The 20,551-nt window shown below is 37.2% G+C and overlaps 1 protein-coding gene across 1 annotated transcript in view; it reads left to right on the forward strand.

Annotated features, from left to right (window-relative positions):
• ATRNL1 (attractin like 1) overlaps positions 1-20,551 on the forward strand; it is a 702,872-nt gene that overhangs the window by 110,880 nt on the left and 571,441 nt on the right. Inside the window, exon 10 of the mRNA XM_032609094.1 lies at positions 2,725-2,879. Within this exon, the coding sequence (XP_032464985.1) occupies positions 2,725-2,879 (155 nt within the window). The remainder of the gene's footprint in view (positions 1-2,724; positions 2,880-20,551) is intronic.

Below are 20,551 nucleotides of genomic sequence, written 5' to 3' on the forward strand. Positions count from 1 at the left end.
CCTCTCTGGGGCTGTTGTAATTTTATTTGTTTAGTAACTTGGCTGAACTCTTTTTGAGAAGTCTGTTTCTTCTTCCAAATGCATCCTCTGATGTTCCTCCTCAGATGGTACAGCCTGGGTATGCACACAGTCACCCTGGGATGATAGTAATTTTAGCAGAGCTCTTTGACTTTTTCCTCTGAGCTCTTTGTTAAGCTTTCTGCCTCTGTTTGTATCAAACTCACCTGGTAGCCTCCACTAATTGCCAACTGATAGTTCTATTATTTTCTTTTCTTTTTTTTTTTTTTTTTTGCGGGACGCGGGCCTCTCACTGTTGTGACCTCTCCCGTTGCGGAGCACAGGCTCCGGACGCGCAGGTTAAGTGGCCATGGCTCACGGGCCCAGCCGCTCCGCGGCACGTGGGATCTTCCCGGACCGGGGCATGAACCCATGTCCCCTGCATCGGCAGGCGGACTCTTAACCACTGCGCCACCAGGGAAGCCCCAGTTCTATTATTTTCAGCAATGCTCTGGGGGCATAAATTGCCCCACAGTCTGAATTCCATTTCAAACCTTTTTCAGGGGTAGTCTTTGAGGCCAGTTTTTGAGGTTCTGACCCCAGTAAGGCTCTTATTAGCTGTCTTTTCCCCTGGTTTTCTCTGATAAACTTCTAGCTTGTCTATGTTTTAGCTTATTGTTCTCATGTAGCTATCTCTTAATTGCTTACAACCACTACTTCCATTGTTTTCGAGTGCCCTTAAGGCTTGAAGTTTGCCACCTTGTACCAAATAAAGTCAAGTTCCCTTGAGACCTTTGGGGCTCTCCTTTTCTTAGCCTGCCTCTCCTTTTCTTAGGCTGTCTCTCCCTGTGGGAGAAAACCTCAATGCCACTGCTTTGGAAATACAGGTGGGGTTTGTAGCCTGTTCTTTCATTGACCCACTGTGTTATGTGCAGAGAACTGGATGGGTATGGTAGCCTTTGCACTTCTCAGCTTGCCTCTTTTATTTTGGAACTGCTGCCCTATGAATTAGGGGTGAAGACTTTTTGGCCCTCTTGTTCTTAATCTCTGAGGCCTGGTGTATAGCTTTCACCCTGTGGGTGGTGGCGTGGTAGAGAATGAGGACTCGGACCTCGCATGCTTTCTCCTTGAATAGACCTTCTGCCACTAAGAGTTCGGGGGCCTGAGAAATATTGGCAGTCTGTTGCTCCTGGTTGTATATTAATGGTCTGGACTAGGAGCTGAGGGATGAAGGAGCATAGTCTTCTTGACTTTACCAGCCTGTGGTTGAACAGTCTTGCCTAACTGGTTGTGTATGTGTGGGGAGGTGGCAGTGATGAGAAGAATGGGAGTTGGTAATGAGTCAAATATCGTGGACTGTTGCTGTTATTTATTTATTTATTTATTTGCGATACGTGGGCCTCTCACTGTTGCGGCCTCTCCCGTTGCGGAGCACAGGCTCCGGACGCGCAGGCTCAGCGGCCATGGCTCACGGGCCCAGCCGCTCTGCGGCATGTGGGATCCTCCCGGACCAGGGCACAAACCCATGTCCCCTGCATCGGCAGGCGGACTCCCAACCACTGCGCCACCAGGGAAGCCCTAGTGTATATTCTTGAGCAAATATTTCTTTATTTGTTGTTGCTCTTGGCAACATTTTTGAGATCCAAATTTTTTTTTTACCAATTATAGTTCTTTCCCTGGGGAGACTGTTTATGGAACTCCTTATATTGACATTCTGGAAGTGAATTCCATATTCTTTAAGCATTAATTGGTATTATAATCTATAGCTTTTGAGACACTGTATGTACCTTACTAACTATACTATACATACTATGTTTACATGTTGATTGTTTGTACCAGGGATTTATTTATAGAGTATTTATAAAGTATTGATTCACATTGTCATGAACCTTTATTATATATATATCAGTGAATTCAGGTAAAATATAATTGTGAGCCTATATTTGTAGTATTTCTCTCATAATTACACTTTAATTAAAAGAACATTTAATTTAATTTGAATGTTTCTCAAAAACGCAATGTGATTTTCAATTATACACAATATGGGTATATCTCAAAAATAATCTTAAGCAACAGGACATACATACAAATTAATAAAAACTATGTGATTCCATTTTGTAAAGTACAAAGGCAGCAATAGAAATATTTGCTGTTAGACTCAGAATAGTGGTAATTTTTATTTTTTGATCTTAGTACTGGTTACTTAGTTGTGTTCATCTTGTGAAAATTCATTGAGTGTTAGACTTACGATGTGTGCACTTTCATGTATGTTATATCATATTTAAAAAGTTAGAAAGCGTATTATGAGATCCATATGAGCCATGTAGTTTTAACTGAGTATTGTTCAGAATAAATTTATTATATTTAACTTTATATTTACTTTGGTATTTAAAACTGATGATAATTTGGTCCTCTAGTTTAAAGGAGACTTGTTTCCTACTTCTATAAATGAAAACAAAATTTCAAAATATATATTATTATAAAATCATTAACACTTATGTTTAATATTGTGTTTCCTGAAAACATTTTAAGGTACTATGAATCTCAGAATATTTTTTAAAATATTGAAATTTAGAGGCCATTTATACGTTGTTGAAAATACTAAAGCATGTTTTTTCACAATTCCAAGGAAAATTCTATATGCAAATTAGATCCTTTCTGTAATATATATAAAATCAGGGAGATCTTTTTATCCTTTGTAATACATTTTTAAATTTTATCCTGTAGGACTATTTTGAAAGAAAGTGGGTTTGCCAGATACCTTCATTCAGCTGTTCTTATCAATGGAGCTATGCTTATTTTTGGAGGAAATACCCATAATGACACTTCCTTGAGTAACGGTGCAAAATGTTTTTCTGCCGATTTCCTGGCATATGACATAGGTATGTATCTGTTAGGACTCTACAAAGTAGGAAATACCAGAAATTTTTCATGTAGAGATTCTCAAATACATTACTTGATAGCATGTGTATATGTCATTTTAGAGAGAGAAATTCAGTGACAGATTATGAATGGAATTCTCTCCAGTTTCAGCGTAGTAGTCGTATAGGGCAGGAGAAGAGATGAACTGAGGTGAGTCAGTGGTGGAGGCAGGGGAATTGAGAAATCTGGGTTTGAATGTCTTTATGAAGGCTTTTATGCATTGTATACCTACGTGAGCACTTTATCAGTCTATTTTGTTTGACTATTACCATATTAGTTTTGCTAATGGATAAATGGAGCACTAGCAAGTTTACATTACGAAGAGTAGGAATGCAGACACTTTAGATTTAGTGGGGATGAGCAAAGATGCATTTAAATTAAACTCATCAGATATACTTACTCTATAGAGGAAACTGATAGAATTAGAGAAAGGAATATAGAGATAGAAAAGCTAAATGAATAATATTTGGGGACAAAATGGAAACCCAGAACATATCTAGGAATGGAAGTAACTAAAGAAGAATCTTTACCAGGGAACCTAGAAATACAGTACATCTATACAACTCAATTTTAATTATGCTATATAGCCCTATCAATTTCTGAATAGTAAATGAATATATTTTTTGAATACTAAATTTAGCTACTTGGTTGACCACTATAGTGAAAAAATTTCTTCTCTACATATCATGTTATAGATAAAACATAGCTGATATTTTAAATCTTTAGCAGTACTTAAGAGGACCTTTTATTGTGTAAAGTACAATAATAAACCAATTTTAAGCTATTAAGAAACATTTTGATAAATAAAAATAAAAGAGACCAAAGAATAGCACATTTAGTAGATGTAAGAAGTATCCTTTCACCTTTGAACATCATAAAGGCACACAGTCTAATTTGGAAAATTATTTCAAGTGGCAGCATATAAAGAAAATTATGACTATTATTAAGCACTTTGATCTCTAAACTATTGTAAGCTTGTTTGGAAGGAAATTCCTAGTAATAAAGTTAGGCATGCTTTTTAAATTCTATGACTATCTGTCTGTGAGTAGTCATTGAAAACAATCCACTGTCTGAAGGATTTTTAGATCCTAAATAATTAAATGTTTACCTTTTGAAATAATAATTTGAAGTTATGATTCATAATGAAAATGGGATTATCTTGGCTTTCAGAAGGCTTTTAAATCAGTGCCTGAGATCCAGAAAATCGGTTAAATGGAGTAGTGAATCTAGGCTGGCTTATTATGACCTTTCATTGCCAGGTTGGCACTGTCAACATATTATTTTGCATGGTGATGAGACAGTATGCTTATTTCTGTGGAGGTGGATGAACATTTTGTTTTTCTTCTAGGAATAAAAATTCTAGGAAAAGTGTAGAATTTTGTTGTAATTGTTAAAAATCCATGAAGTGAGATTTTGAACTTTTGAAAAAGATTCTTCAAGGAGCTTCCACCCAATTTCTGTATTTTAACGAGGAAATTAATGTTGAGCTGTTTTGTAGCTCACATATTGGGAATTTATTTTTATTTCTTCTATATTGTTCAAGATTACCATATTTTAGGTTTTATGCATCCAAAAAGTTTACCAAGGTGAAAAACATTAGAGTTGTTAGTTTTTTAAAGAGAGAGAGAGAGAGAGAGAGGGCGAGCTCTCAGATTATCATTATTCTAATTGCTACTCTTTATTAAGTGTCTTCTAAGAGCTAGGTACTTTACTAAGAGCTTTATTTACAATATCTGTAACCTCTCTAATAACCTTGTAACAAGGTGTTAATAAACTCATTTTCAGATTATTAAGCGCAAGAGTAAAAGGAATTTGCCCAAAGCCCTGCAGGTGGTAGATCAAGCTTTTTTTAACTCCTGAAGTGGTAGTCTTTCCTCTTGACTACACTGCGCTGTTTAGTCGGGTCCATTGTATGCTCTTCATTTTCACAACAAATTACCAGACACTTTATGTTTAGTAAGGTTTCTTAATGCTGTGGAAAGATAGAAGCAAATATCAGTTTCATTTTTCAAACAAATTGTTCAAATTGGAGGAAGAATAACATACTTTAAACAATGTTGTATTTTAACATAGGATTTTGTCTTCCCTGTGCTAACAACTAAAAACAAAAAACATAAAGCAGTACAATCAATACAGGGTAAAGGTGTTTTGTTTTACCTTATTTGATTGTTTCTATGCAGTTCCCAGTAAAGCCCCCCCTCCCCCAATCTGTATTTACTCTCCTGGGTTTGTAGCATCAAATGCTGAAATATTTTCCTGGGAAAATTATTTTTCTTATTTCAGAAAATGTCTTCCAAAATAATTGCTTTCCTTGTGAAGTATATTTTTGTGGAAATAAAATATAACGATTGTATATGAACCCAACTGAAAATAGATCCTCTTGGGGGAAAAACAGTTGTGTTGCTAGTTTTTCTCTTTTGTACAGTACACTGGGACTTTTATGGCATATTTAACTGGAATGCACCTGAAGATTTAGCTGATTGTGTTCTGTGATGTTTAAACAATAAAAATATGTATGCTAATACTAATTTTTCATTGCTCTAAAATGTACTATTTCAACCCTACTGCCATAGTAAATTTTATATAGCCAATAATATCATTAATCTTTGAGGACATAACCTTGCCTTCCCAGTTCTCATTATACTATACGTGATCGATGTAGAAGGCATATAATGGTGATTTTCAGACGTGGCTGTACCGTGTCATTCCCTTTGAAGGTTGAAGGGAGAAAAATCAGACCTCTATAATCTGATCCTCTTAGATTAGGCACTGGGTATTTATAGTTTTAAAAAGTGACTCAAGTGCAAGTGATAATAGAGCCAGAACTGGTGAATAAGACTGGATGGACTGTAACGTATACAATGATACGTTACTTAATGTTCTAGTTTGTAAAGCCAGCTTGAAGACATTTCAAACCTGAAAATTTTATTAGTGTATATTTTGTTATTGCTAGTGGTATCATTATTGCACCTGATTCAAGATTAAAATGATCTTTCTGGTAAAGATAGCCTTCTAGTACATAATGAGACTAAAGATGCAGTGGAAAAGCATGTCTCACTGAGTTGATCTCAGGTTATTAGATATATTTATACTTTTAAACTGTTTGGCTGTGGAAAGTAGTGTCATAAAAGTTAGTTTTCTGGAGTCAGTGGGAAAAAAGGAATCAAGTAGTCTGTATATTTTTCACATCTCTTTAGTAAACCACTAATCTTTTTGGTGGTTTGACTGAAGATATCAACATTTACAAATGAGAGGTTTTCCTGAATTGAAACATACCTTAAAATTGAATTGAATCTTGAGACAGTACTTCAGAATCATCAAATTAATAGCTATTATAGAATTTTCAGTGGGCCTAACATATAGTTATGATACTTTAAATTACAAATGGTAGTTATTCTTCTTCAATAAGAAAATTTACCTAAGGGTAAGAGAATGTACAAGATGAAAGATAACTCTGAGCTACATTGGTCATAATTTTTTTCCTCAAAAATATAGTAGAGTCATGAAAATGTAATTTGTTGAGTTAGATTATTTCAGAATAGGGTAGGGAGTCAGATTTATATCAGAAATATATCGTGTAGAAAGCAAAACACCTAAACTTCAAATCAAGTCAAAATAATATTATAATAGAATTTAAAAAACAAATTTCCTGCATATGACAGTTTTACTTATGACATTAACTTCTTGGTAGGCAATTATTTAAAAGCAAACTCAGTAAAAAGAAAAGTACTTAATTCCATATTTGCAGAAGTAATACTATTTTAATTGGTAATGTATAATAATCATTTTAAACACAGTGGAGTTGTAGTTCAGTATACCCTTAAAAATCACTTAACTAGTTTATGAAACATAGTATACATGTTTTTGTACAACCCTGTAGAGTGATACGTGTGTGTGTATGTTTACACACACACACACACACACACACAGTATTATGGATACAATTTTGTAAGGCACATAATTTCATTAAAAATCATATTCAAATTAAAACATCTATTTAATTTTTTGAAACAATCCAGCAAAACTATAAAATTTCAAACTTGCTCGCTCTTCATGTTTATAATTATTTTTATTTTCTGGAGGTTATTTTATGTGTCCCTCTCTATCACTATTTCTCTCTGTCCTCTGTTAACTCCTTAGGGCTCTTCCTTGACAAAGGCAGCACCCCTTGCCCTGCCACCTGAAAGAACCCATTTGTTTCTTTGTCTGTAAGAAAAACTCTTAAAATCATCATACCTTTTTTTCAATGAATTTAGCCAACTGTTGACTGTTTTAAGCTTTACTGTATCCTTTGCTCAAGGTTCTCTTTTTCTTTCTATAATAAACTATTGTGTAGAAGAAATAGTAGTTTCTTCTCTTTAAAAAAGAGGCCAGTAAGTAAGGGGAAAAGTGACCTTTCGTTTTGTGAAAAGGGAGAACTAACATTCGCCGAAAGCTTCCTGTAATGTTTTGCACTTTACATATGCTTTATGATGTAATTCTTATAACATCTGTGTAGCGTGTACTATTATATTCATTCATACAGGAAGAAACTGTGATTTAGCATGGTTAAACCCAAACTTGCATAGGTTGTAGGATGGTGTATTCTGAATTTGAACCCAAGTCTAAGTTCAAAGTTCTTTTGATTCTACCACTGTACTATATATTGATGTTTTCCTGATTTAACAGGAAAAAAATTTGAAAGATATTTAATTGGGAAAAAAGGCATATAATATTTGTTAATGTAGCATGACACTCAAGAAAATTAGTTTTATCAGTATATTTAATCAGTGACCTCAAGGTAGAGAATCATGAAGAGTAACGAACAATGAATCTCTCTTAGTAGATCTATAAGCATTTTGAGAGATTGTTTTGAATACAAAAATTGCTAAATAAAGATTCTTGAAATAGAATATACACTGAAAGAAAAGTGTTTAAATGTCTCAACAAAACCTCTGGGGAAGAAGGCAGGGAAGACAGTCATGAATATAGAATCAAACATCTAAAATAAAATATTAGCAAATAGAATTCAACAGTTTCAAAATTATAATAAACTATGACCAAGTAGGAATTATTCTAGGATTTCAAGTATGATTCATTATCAGGGAATCTATAAATATAATTTATTACCTCAAGACTGTTTATTGAAGCCAACAGGAAATAACAGTGTATGTTAAAACATGATAAAATCATTTCATTTAAGATTGATTGTCAAATAGTGATGCCCACTTTGCCTGGCAGAGGGTAGGAAGCTAAATAAATATTTATGGAATGAATGCCAGAGGACAAAATCCTGAGAGAAACTGTGGGTATGAAACTGTGGGTAGCAAAAGTGTGCACCTTTTGGAATAGTAAGATAAATTTTTACCTAGGGGAGGGGGACCCAGTGAAACATCAGCATTTCAGGGGTAGGTGAAAAAAGATTTTTGGCAACATCCAGAAATTTGGTTTTCTATTACATAAGTATCCAAATGGTTAATAAAAGTTTTTCTTCGTATTCATCTAGTTTTGAGTCTTATACCGACAACATATGTGCTCTTTTTAATGAATTTCAAATAAGCTATTAAGACTGAGTTATGAACTGGTGTTTCAAATGGAATATTAAAAGAATTTTTAAAATGTGTCTTTAAAGTATTATAGATGCATATTTTCATGGAAGAATATGAGTATTTGCAGAAAAATTAGCCAATGCATGTGCATTTTTCACCTGTACTATTTTATGCATAATTGATAAAATAAACCTGTCTCTAAATTTCAGCATATGTTTTTAATGTAATTATGTTGTCTCTCATATGTGAATAGTCCTAACAGCACAGTATTCTGATTGCTGAGATCTGTGTTGGAGAGAATAGTAACTCTAATTTCTTGATCTTATGTTTATTGAGTGTATAAGGTTTTAAAATAAATATTTAGTGCCTTGTAGTACAGATTTTTTTAAAAGTCTGTATTCTAGAGAGTATATTTTACTTTGGTCTTTATTGCTGTGTGGCTTTTCTGTCGGTATGGGATGGTATTTCTGTCAGTTTTCATGATGTCAGTAACTTTGGAATTTGCTTTAGTTTGTCTAGCCTTGAACTGTTTGTGAAGTGATAATGACATGAGTGTTCTGGAAATACATTTTCTTCTTGGCAAAAAATATGATTATAGATTGCAGTCAGACATTAATAATATAAGAGACGTAAGAATGGAAAGAGACTATGTGTAAACAAATTATATTAATTTAATACTGAGCTTTAAGGCATTTGATACCTTCTACATTTTACAAGAAAACTAACCTGTGTTTTACAGAGAATCCTGATCAAGAATTTGAAAACTCAGCAACAGAATTTATCTAGCCCAACATTCTGTTTAGTCATTATTGAAAAAGCTGCAAGGGATAAGTGGAAAGTGTATTTGCTGCAACTGCTCCTATGTTTTTCTCTTCTCATTCTGTTGAAAAATCCTGGCAGTTGGACAGATATCAGCAGGCATGAAATGTCCCTATAGTTGCAAAAGTTGCATACCTCAACTAGCTTTTCATAAGCTTGCAAGTTAAATTCTCCTCTTCCTAAACAATTTTGTGAGTTGAAAACAATTTGCCAGCTATTTTAAGACACTGTAGAGGAATATTCACACTTACTGTATTGTATCAGTCAGTACAGGTTATGTTAGACTGAGGTAACAAACAATCCTGTCACAGTTCTCTGAAAAGCAAACTCTGAGACAGAGTTTAGTGTTCAGGGTACTTATTAGGTCCTTGGATTGAACACCTGTAAAAGGGAGGGGAAGAAGCAGGATTGGGCAAAAAGTAAAAGTCAAGCAGACTTAACATCCTCAGCCAACTCCAGGACAACTCTGGAGTTGAAATGCCCCTCAGAGTTGTTGCTCTTTAGGATAAAACAGGTCTTGGTCGGTCATTGTACGAGGGTCACTCCCAGGACCTTGGGTGCGGAAGCTCTCTGTAGCTAAGGCAGTCTCTGCAGGGGCTGGCAGCTGAATGATGTCCACTGATAAGTCCTTCCCTGAAGGTGTGTTTAGTCAGCACCTTTCCATGTTCATCACAATTCATTCTTTGGGTCACTCAGCCCGCTTCTTCAAGTATATTTGTTAAACAGCTCCTCCAGAATTCCAGTGGGCCTTTCTGCCTGGTGGGAGCCTAGATTATTGCTCTGGCTTTTGTAGCTGGTCTCAGGGCTGCAACTGGTATTCACCATGTCCCTCATCCATTATTTTTTCATGTCCCTTACCCTCAGCTAGCACTTCTTCTGGTCTCTGTGTTTTACCTGGTAGCATGACCCACTCCCTCCCCCTTAGGTATTTGAGCTCCTGATCATCATATACCTTCTAGTCTGGGTTATTATACTTGCCCATTTACCATCACACTTGGCAAAGGGATACCAAGAAACACTAAATGGATCATCTGTGTACCAAATATATCCCTCTGCCCTTATTTGTAACAGGAGCCCTTCCCTTTGATGGTCGGGGCCAATTACCCCTGCCAAGATGCTACTCCTTCTTTGCCTGCTTGCTGGTCCCTTGACACAAGGAGGCTGAAGTACCCAAGTGGCAGCTGTAGCTTCCAGTTACATGGTTAATTGCTACTTCTTCTGCCAGAATATTTTTCCCTTTGGGGAACAGGACCTCTAATCCTGCAGAACCCAGAATTGCAGGATGCGGAGCACAAATTTCCCAGTTGTGTAACTGAATATGAGGCCACAAGAAGTGGCTTTTACTCCTGGGTTTTTGGACCTATATATTCTTCCTATTGGGGACACAGCACTATTTGAAGGTCTTTAGTTCAGGTGTATCCCGCATCCTGGTGCTTCAGTTGTGCCTGTCAAAATCTCTGTCAGGTTGTGTGGTTTGGGATCCAGTGGATTTCATGGTCATAGGCCCATTTCTGTACCTCCTTTTCTGTGAAGTGTGTCTCCTGATTACATGGGATCCCATGCTGGTTGATCAAACATTTCATAATTTCTAAGATAGTTGTGCTGGTTAAGACCCTGTGGGCAGAAAAAGCAAAGGCATCCTCAAAATATGTATTCTTGTCGTAATGAAATGTTGGCCCATCCAGAGTGGAAGGGGCCCAATGTAGTCAGCTTGCCACCAAATGTCCAGTTAGTGTTCTTGGGGAATGGCCTTATCAGGGGATCAGGATTGATATCTTGCTGTCGGGTTGGACATTTAGTGGAAGAGTAACTCCATCAGCTTTTTTCAGAAGGAGCCCATGTTATTGCATTCCTGGATGGCCTCCATCTCTGCCATATGGCTACTTAGTTCATGTGCTCATTTTGTTGGCACCGAGGTGTCCTACGATAGAGACTGACATTAGCTTTCTCAGTCAGTTGTTTACTGGTTGTTTAACGTCTCTTCTATGTTGGATGCTCTCTGATGGCCTTTAACTTGTATCACAAAGATCTTCACATTTCATGCTCATTCAGATATATTCATCCACATGTCTCTACTCTAGGACCTCCTTGTCTCTGATCTTCAATATTTCTGCTTCTAGGCTCCTGATCAGCCAGCTAGGTCATTAACTACTGCTCCTGGGCCATTTCTCTTTCCACACAATGTACATGAGGCACACTTCTCAAAGGCCTGCCCAATCGGGAGGCTTTCTCCTTTTTTGCTGTTCTTCCAGGCCACCCGTGAGTGAAGCTGTCTTGTAAGTGATAACCATTTTTGAATTGTGGCCACGTACGAAGCTTACGTATTTTCATTTTCCTCTTCTTGTTACCTGGGCATAAAGGATTCCTCATACGGCCATAGCTGGAAGATGCGGGATGGGTGCGGGGGCAGCAGTGGTAGATGACACTAGGTCTGAGCTACCAGCTCCTGCAGGTTGCTTGTGCACTGTGCTCTTGCTCGTGCGTCATCGTGGGTGCAGCTTCCATTTCATGTTCTCGTGATTATTGATGACAGAGACAGCTCATGACAGAAAACTCTGAACACATGGTCACCTAATAACCCATGTCCAGCACTCCATCTCTGCCAAGGTTCAGTAGTGTGGTGGGAATAGAGGTATAAAATTTGCAACTGCGGATGGCATGGCCTTTGATATGTGTGTTGGGTCTGCATATTCCACATGCTTCTTTTTCTAACAGTGACTCCTCCAATAACTATAGTATCTACTGGGTCACGTGGCCCTAGTTGCAGGGCTGTCTGCAGTGTGTCCTGGACCTATAGCGGAGCTATTTTCTGCCCTGGCATGTACTCAGAGCCGGCAGCCTTTGATATTTTCCAGTATATGGGCTTGAACAGTATTCCCAGGAATGGAATATACAGCCTTCAGAACCCCAAAAGACCTATCAGATGTTCGCTTTCTTCCTTGCAATGGGAGTTGAAAGATGTAATAGTTGGTGTTTCAGTTCAGATGAGCTGTCTCAGAATGCTCTTGACCTCTAGGCCCCTAAATAGCTTACTACACGAAAGGTCTCTGAATCTTCGTGGGTTTTATCTTCCACCCTTTGAAGCATATATGTCTTAACAAGGCCTCCAATGCATTAACTGTTATTGTTCACCTGGCACTATTAGAATGATACCATTAATGTAGTGGAAAAATGAAATGTTCTGCAAGATGTCCAATTGGGCCAAATGTGTCCTGACAGAAGTTAACATAATCCCAAGGCAAAATTGTGAATGTATACTATTCTATTCCATATGAATACATACTGCTTTTGGTCCTCTCTTCTGGTAGGGTTAGCAAAGAACACATTTGCCAAATCAGTGACCATGTTAATCTGCTCTAACAAAGATACACATCTTGCATGCTGCCTGCAGTTTGGGCTACTAACTTGAATCACAGTGGTGAGCTATTGTCATCTTCCAGGTCTTGTTTAGTTTACAGGGGCCAGATTGGTAATTTAAACAATTTGAGGGGGTCCATTATCCAGCATTCTTTAGGATAATACTAATTTATGCCATTCACTCCCTCTGAAATGCAACATTATTTTAAAACTTATTATATTATCCAGCGGGTAACAGTTCCAGAGGCTTCAGCTTGATCTTTTCCACTGTAACAGGCAAGGACCCAACGTTGGGGTGGTTCCATTTGCCAAGAATGTCTATTCCAATTATTAATCTAGGGACTTAGGACATGACCACTGCATAGGTCTGCAGACCCACTGGCTCATTTTGAGAAGAACCTTGGCCAGGATGCCATTAATTTCATCATTCCCGTATTATCCCTGCTATAAAGAGAGGCCATGATGTGTCAGTGTCAACTCAGACCTTGTGTCCAGCAGTACTTGCAATGTTTGTGGTTGCTTTTTTCTCTAGGCTGGGGTTACACAATGAAATGACCATTGGTACCTTTGAGGAAGAACTAGGGACGCTATTACCATGTATACTTGCTGTGGTATTACAGGGTCCTTCCTCCTGGGTCCCAGACTTTTAAATGTATCAGCTCTGGATTTAAAAAGTGGCTCACATCCAGAAATTGAGCAATGAATTATGACTTTTTATTGTAGCATCTGCCATCAGCTTTCTGATCGTTTATCCTTGATTTCCTCTGATGACATAAGTTAGGTAGTACCCTTGTTGGCTGCCCATCTGTTTTGCTTCTAGGGATGCTGTGTTCTATTAGATGTCTCTATAATTCTCAGTAGGTCAGTCCTCTTGCTGACGCTTAGATCTTGCTGCTTATTACAGTAATGGCTCTCTACTTGGATTGGATTCTGATGGTTAAGTGTCACCAGCTGGCCTCTATTTTCCTATTGTCTCCATCACTGAGCACAGTTCTGTTACAGTTTTTCATACCATCAGCTTTGGTCTATGAAGGAAAGCCACCGCTTTCTCAGTGATGCCAGTATCCCTCTCACCATCACATTCTTCATGGCTTCAGTAAATGACATACGTTCTGGCCCTGCCGTAGGTAGAATGACCTGGTGGGTTTTCTGATGTTATACAGTATATCATGATAGAAAACTCTGACCACGTGGTCCCTTGATAATACCTGTGAAGCACTCCATCTCTGCCAGGGCTCAATAACATGACAAGACTAGAGGTATAAAAATCTCGCCTGCATATGGCGTGGCCTGTGGCAGGTGTGTAGGGTCTGCACTGGGATTATTTCACAGGGGCTTTCTATATATTGCACATGCTGCTTTTTCCAACAGTGACAGGACCACTTTCCTAGACTTTTAACCCCTACTTTTAGTGTTTGCTATGACAATTCTGGCATTTAGACTGTATTTTTCCATGTTTCTAGGAGTCATCTTTTTCCCCCCAGCTTTACTGAGGTGTAATTGATAAAATTGTAAGATATTTAAAGTGTACATTCTGATGATTTGATATAAATATACATTGTGAAAGGATCCCCCCACATCTAGTTAATTAGCGCATCCATCATCGCCTCATATATTTATCTTTTTTCTTTTTGGTGAAAACACGTTCTACTCAGCAAGTTTCAGGTGTACAATATTGGGTTAGCAACTGTTGTCACCAAGTATACATTAGATCCTCAGACCTTATTCATCTTATAGCTGGAAGCTTGTACCCTTTCCTCAACCTCTCCCTATTTCCCCCATACCTGGAAACCACTTTTCTACTCTGTGTTTCTATGAGTTTGACTTTGTTTTTTTTTTAAGATTTCACATGTAAGTGATACCATTTATTATTTGTCTTTTTCTGTCTGGCTTATTTCTTTTAGCATAATACCCTCAAGCTCCATACATGTTGTCACGAACAGCAGGATTTCTTTCTTTCAAATGACTGAATAATATTCCATTGTATATATATACCACATCTTTATCCATTCATCTATTGCCGGACACTTAGGCTGTTTCTGTCTCTTGGCTATTGTGAATAATGCTGCAATGAACATGGGAGTGCAGATATCTCTTTGATATCCTGTTTACATTTTCTTTGGGTATATACCCAGAAGTGGGATTGGTGGATCATATAGCAGTTCGATTTTTAGTTTTTTGAGGAACTTCCATATTGTTTTCCATAGTCGCTTTACCAATTTACATTCCCACTGACAGTGCACCCGGGTTCCCTTTTCTCCACGTCTTCGCTAACACTTGCCATCTCTGGCCTTTTTGGTGATATCCATTCTGTGAGGTGTAAGGTGATGTCTCATTGTGGTTTTGATTTGCATTTCCCTGATGATTAGGGATGCTGAGTACCTTTTCATGTACATGTTGCCCATTTGTGTGTCTTCTTTGGAAAAATATCTCTTCAATTTCTCTACCTGTTTTTTTAATCATGTTGTTTGGGTATTTTGGCTATTGAGTTGTGTGATTTCTTTATATATTTTGGATATTAACCCCATATCAGATATATGATTTACAAATATTTTCTCCCATTCAGTAGTAGGTTACTTTTTCATTTTGTTGATGGTTTCCTTTGCTGTGTATAGGAGTCATCTTAACAGTGAATTCACACCATCTCCCAGGGTTCTTATAAGGGGATAAATCCTAAATCCTGCATCTTGGAGAGTGTTTTTTTTTTTTTTTTTTTTTTGCGGTACACAGGCCTCTCACTGTTGTGGAGCACAGGCTCCGGACGCGCAGGCTCAGCGGCCATGGCTCACGGGCCCAGCCGCTCCACGGCATGTGGGATCTTCCCGGACCGGGGCACGAACCCGTGTCCCCTGCATCGGCAGGCGGACCCTCAACCACTGCACCACCAGGGAAGCCCTTGCAGAGTGCTTTTAAATAAATAAATAATTTTTTCCTAATCCAATGTAAGGTTCTGATGCTTTTGGTCAAACTCCCTTCAGAATCCAGAACCATGTGTATTCCCCCCAACTTCTGCCAGTATTTGCTATCTAGGTCGTACAGATCCTTTGAGACGTAGTCCGTTTCTTTTCTTAGCAGTCCCAGAATGTAACAGGCTGAGTTATGCTGAGCCAAGTTATAGACCCAATGGCCAATAGGGAAGGTGTGAGCAGGTTCTGAACTAGGGTACAGGTGTTACTGGAGGGAAGCTGCTGCACTGGGTTCAGAGCAAGGGTAGAGTACTGTCTCTCAGTAGAGTAGGGTAGACCACTTCTGCAGTCTCAGAAGATTCAGGAAAATTTAGAAATGCAAAGTTGGGGGAGATTTTCAGGGCATCAGCTCCGATGTTCCCATCCCATGTGTCAGGGTCTTATACTTAACACCAATAAAAGGTTATTTTTCACCTGTGATACATGTCTAGTGTTGGTGGGGAGGGCATATTTGCTTACTGTTATTAGTTAGGGACCAAGGCTAAATTGCATTTTCTTTCATTGGTAATTAAATGGTTCCATCCAGAAATGCAGTTATCACTTTAGCTTGCATTTCCTTGACTAAAACAAGTCATATTGTCACATCCAACTTCTAAGGGGTGTGGGAGTATCATTTTGCCTAGGCCTTAAGGACGACAACTGGAATATTTGTTGAGCAGCACCAAAGTCTACCACAAATATTGTGTGTAATTATTTTTGAACGTTTAGTATAATTGAAGGTTATGTCCTGGAGATAGTAATAAAGCCTTCACCTCCTGCAACCACATATATTAAAAGGCAAAGAACTTCTTGAAGTAGAATTGGGTTGTATTATTTATTATTTGTCTGAGTTAATTGCTCTTATGTGTAATTTTTTTTTATTACTGTACCGTAATGCTTTTCTTCTGCAGGGACTTGTGTACTTTTTAAAAAAACTGTATTATTGTGTTTTTATTTTCAAGAAGTTAATGTTTATCTCAAAAAGGATATTTTGATGGTGTGGTGAGGCAGTATAACGTAAAGAAGTTAAGGAGATCTGGTTTTGATTTAACTTTACTATTTAATGACTTTAAGGAAGTTACCTAACTTCTAAAGACTGTTTTCCTTATTTAAAACATGGTGACAAAAATATTTACTCCTCAGAGTTGTTTTGAGAGTTAAATATTATATAGCACTGATAAGCAATTAGTATGTTATTTTTATTAGGTAAAGGTCATGGCCGCCACTTTAGGAATCTTTACCCATTTAAAAAGACTATAAAATGTTTGATGAATTCTTCAGTTAATTTTATATAATATTATAATAGTAATTAAAAATGTTTTTTAACTATTAGAAGCAACTATGTGCTTTTCAATTTCGGGCTTCCATAGCCCATAGATAGGGAGGAGGAGGCTTTTCTGTGATGAACCTTGTGGGATTATTTGCTTTTAAACTTTGCACATATATATCTTTAGTTAAAAACAAGTGGAATAAAAACAAACCACAGCAGTACAGAAGTCAAATGAGACACAAATTAGTGGATCAGGGATAAATGCTCAAAAAATGGTTCTGGGCAATTGGTATATGGAAATATACTGAGAAATATCTGGGAAATATTGTATATGGGGAAAATTAAGTTAGATCCGTGCAGCAAATACAAAAATAACTTCCAACTTGATTGAAGATCAGAATAGTAAGAGCCAAACTGTACATAACTTTGAAGAAAGTTAGAGATTATCTTTACAATCTTGAGTTAAGAATAAAAAGCACAAATCACAAGGAAAACAATACATTTTTAAAAATAGCTCTTTATTGGAGTCTAATTGCTTCACAATACTGTGTTAGTTTCTGTTGCACAACACAGCGAATCAGCCATGTGCATACACATGTCCCCATATCTTGTCCCTCTTGAGCCTCCCTCCCACCCTCCCTATCCCATCCCTCTAGGACATCGCAAAGCACTGAGCCGATATCCCTGTGCTCTGCTGCTTCTTCCCAGCAGCCAACTATTTGGGTAGTGTATGTATGTAGATGCTGCTCTCACTTTGTCCCAGCTTTGCCCTTCCACCCCATGTCCTCAAGTCCATTTTCTATGTCTACCTCTTTATTCCTAACCTGCAACTAGGTTCATCAGTACCATTTTTTTTTTTTTTTAGATTCTGTATATATGCGTTTGTATATGGTATTTGCTTTTCTCTTTCTGACTTACTTCACTCTGTGTGACAGACTCTAGGTTCATCCACCTCACTACAAATAACTCAATTTCATTTCTTTTTATGGCTGAGTAATATTCCATTGTATATATGTGCCACATCTTCTTTATCCATTCATCTGTCAGGCATTTAGCTTGGTTCCACGTCCAGGCTATTGTAAATAGTGCTGCAGTGAACATTGTGGTACATGTCTCTTTTTGAATTATGGCGGAAAACAATAAATTTGACCAAGTTAATGTACAGGCTTTTTGATGAAGATAGAGTTCTCCAAAGAAGATATACAAATATCCCAATAAGGACATAAAAAGACGCCCAACATCACTCATCATTAGGGAATTGCAAATCAAAACCACAGTGAGATACCACTCACACCCATTAGGATGGCCATTATCAAGAAATAGAAAACAACAAATGTTGACCAGGATGTGGAGAAATTGGAACCCTTGTGCACTGCTAGGGGGAATGTAAAATGGTGTGGCCACTATAGGACAGAGTATAGAGGTTCCTCAAAAAGTTAAACATAATTACCATATGATCCAGCAGTTCTGCTTCTGGGTATACACACAAGAGAATTGAAATCAGGGGCAGGAACAGATATCTGTACACCCATGTTCCTAGCAGCATTATTCACAGTAGCCAAAATCTGGAAACAACCTACATATCCATATATGGATGAGTGGATAAAGAAAGTGTCGTACATACATACAATGGAAATTATTCAGGGTTTAAAAAGGAAGGAAATTCTGACACATGCTACAGCACAGATGAACTTTGAATACATGCTTAGGGAAATAAGCCAGTCACAAAAGGACAAATACTGTATGAATTCATTCATTTGAGGTGCTTAGAATAGTCAAATTTATAGACAAAAAAGTAGAGTAGTGGTTACCATGGGCTGGGGAGAGGGTGGTTATTATTTAATGGGTACAGAGTTTTAGTTTTGCAAGATGAAGGAAGCCCTGGAGATGGATGGTGATGATGGTGCACAACAATGCGAACGTACTTAATGTCACTGAACTGTTCACTTAAAAATGGTTAAAAAACCAAAAAAAAAAAAACTCAATAGGTTGAACAAAATAAGCAAGGTGGAGAAGAATCCATAGTTTGATACCATTTGTATTGTTTTATTAACTACAAAAATACTCTATATAGATCATAGGTATGGGAACATTGATAAAACAATATAGGATAGTGGTTGTGTCCAAAGACAGAAGACATAAAGCAGTTGAATTTGAGAGGGAGTACACAGGGAGCCTCAATCATATCTGTAATATTTTTTTTCTTTAGCAAATCTACAGTAAACGTGGTAAAATATTGGGTTTGACAGATCTGGGTAGTGGTATATAGGTGTATATAATACCATTCTTTAGACTATTCTGTGTACTTCAAAATTTTCTTTTTCCCTAAAGAGAGCATAGAGTTACAAGAAATCTTCAAAAGTCCTAATTTTTAGTAAATGCTGGCCTTTATTCTCTCAGCTCTTTTTCCTGATTCACTTATTAGATGGGTTTTCTGAGCATTTTCCCTGGTTCTCATTTTGGAAATCTGCTTTTCTTCCCTCCTTCTGCTGATTTGTTTTGGACGCTGGCCGAATTACTTATTCTTTAGTCCTAGATAGGCTCAGATTGTTGGGTCATTTTCTTTTCTGGATTCCAGATGTCCCAAAGATGACCTTGAAGATGATTTTTCTTTGGAGATTTTTATAATAAACTGGTTTCTGGAAGTCCTAATTTCTGGAAGTCCTACTCTTTGATCTGACTCTTTTCTGTTTCATTTCTTTGACGCACATTCAGGTTTCTAATTCTGTTGCTGGAATACTGTATTCAACACACAATTTATGAATCAGTGGCCATGTGGGGTGTGTGTGTGTGTGTGTGTGTGTGTGTTGGGTTTTGGTGGAATGATTAAAATCTGTCTGCCTTAACTCATTATCTGTCTCTAACATTTTCATCTCTTTCTTTGTCAAAGTCTGTACCTTTTACAGGTCACCCCTTCTCTCCAAATGGGAATTATCTTTCAGAATCCATTCAATATACTTTTATAACATCAGGCATTCATAAACATAATTTATAGAAAAACAAAGGTAATCTAATGGGCCTTAAGGACATTGCTTAACTTCTCCTAGGTCTCCTTTTTCATTTCTGGCATATGGTGATACCTGCTCAATCAATCTCACTGGATTCTTATACAGACTATTTTAAGTTATATAGATGAAAGCACTTTGGAAGTTTTATATTACTGCATGCATATAAATGTACACCTAAGAAATGTACATTTCTTAAGTGAACTCTAATGCATAAAACTGGTAGACTATGAATGTTATGTGTAAGCCTTTATAATAGTAGTTCTCAAAATGTGATCTTCAGAGCCTTGGCTCCTGGGAATGTTAATAGGTGTTATGTGAAAAGTGCTTCTATGGATAAAACATTGGGAAAACACTGGGTTTAGTAAAGTTAGGCTTCTGTGCTTTTGTACTCTCTCTTTTGAGAGTAGTTAATAGGTTCATGTACTTTGTGAACTGTAGAGAGAGATTATATCAACTAAGGAATACCCCTTTTGGGGCAGATTTGTGAACCTCAGAATACACTGAGAGAGTGGGAGATATAATTCAAGATATATTTTATTGCTCTCAGTCTTCCAGTTTAATGTTCTAAACTATGGTTTTCGTTTTTGTGATTCCTTTGATCTTTACTAGTAATAATATTGAATTAAAGCCAAATTTGTTATTTCATTTCTAGTGTAATAGGCATGATTGCTTATATAAGAAAACAAGTAATTCGTTACAATTAAT

This window comes from Phocoena sinus, chromosome 16 (genome assembly GCF_008692025.1).
Source record: "Phocoena sinus isolate mPhoSin1 chromosome 16, mPhoSin1.pri, whole genome shotgun sequence".
Classification (NCBI taxonomy): domain Eukaryota; kingdom Metazoa; phylum Chordata; class Mammalia; order Artiodactyla; family Phocoenidae; genus Phocoena; species Phocoena sinus.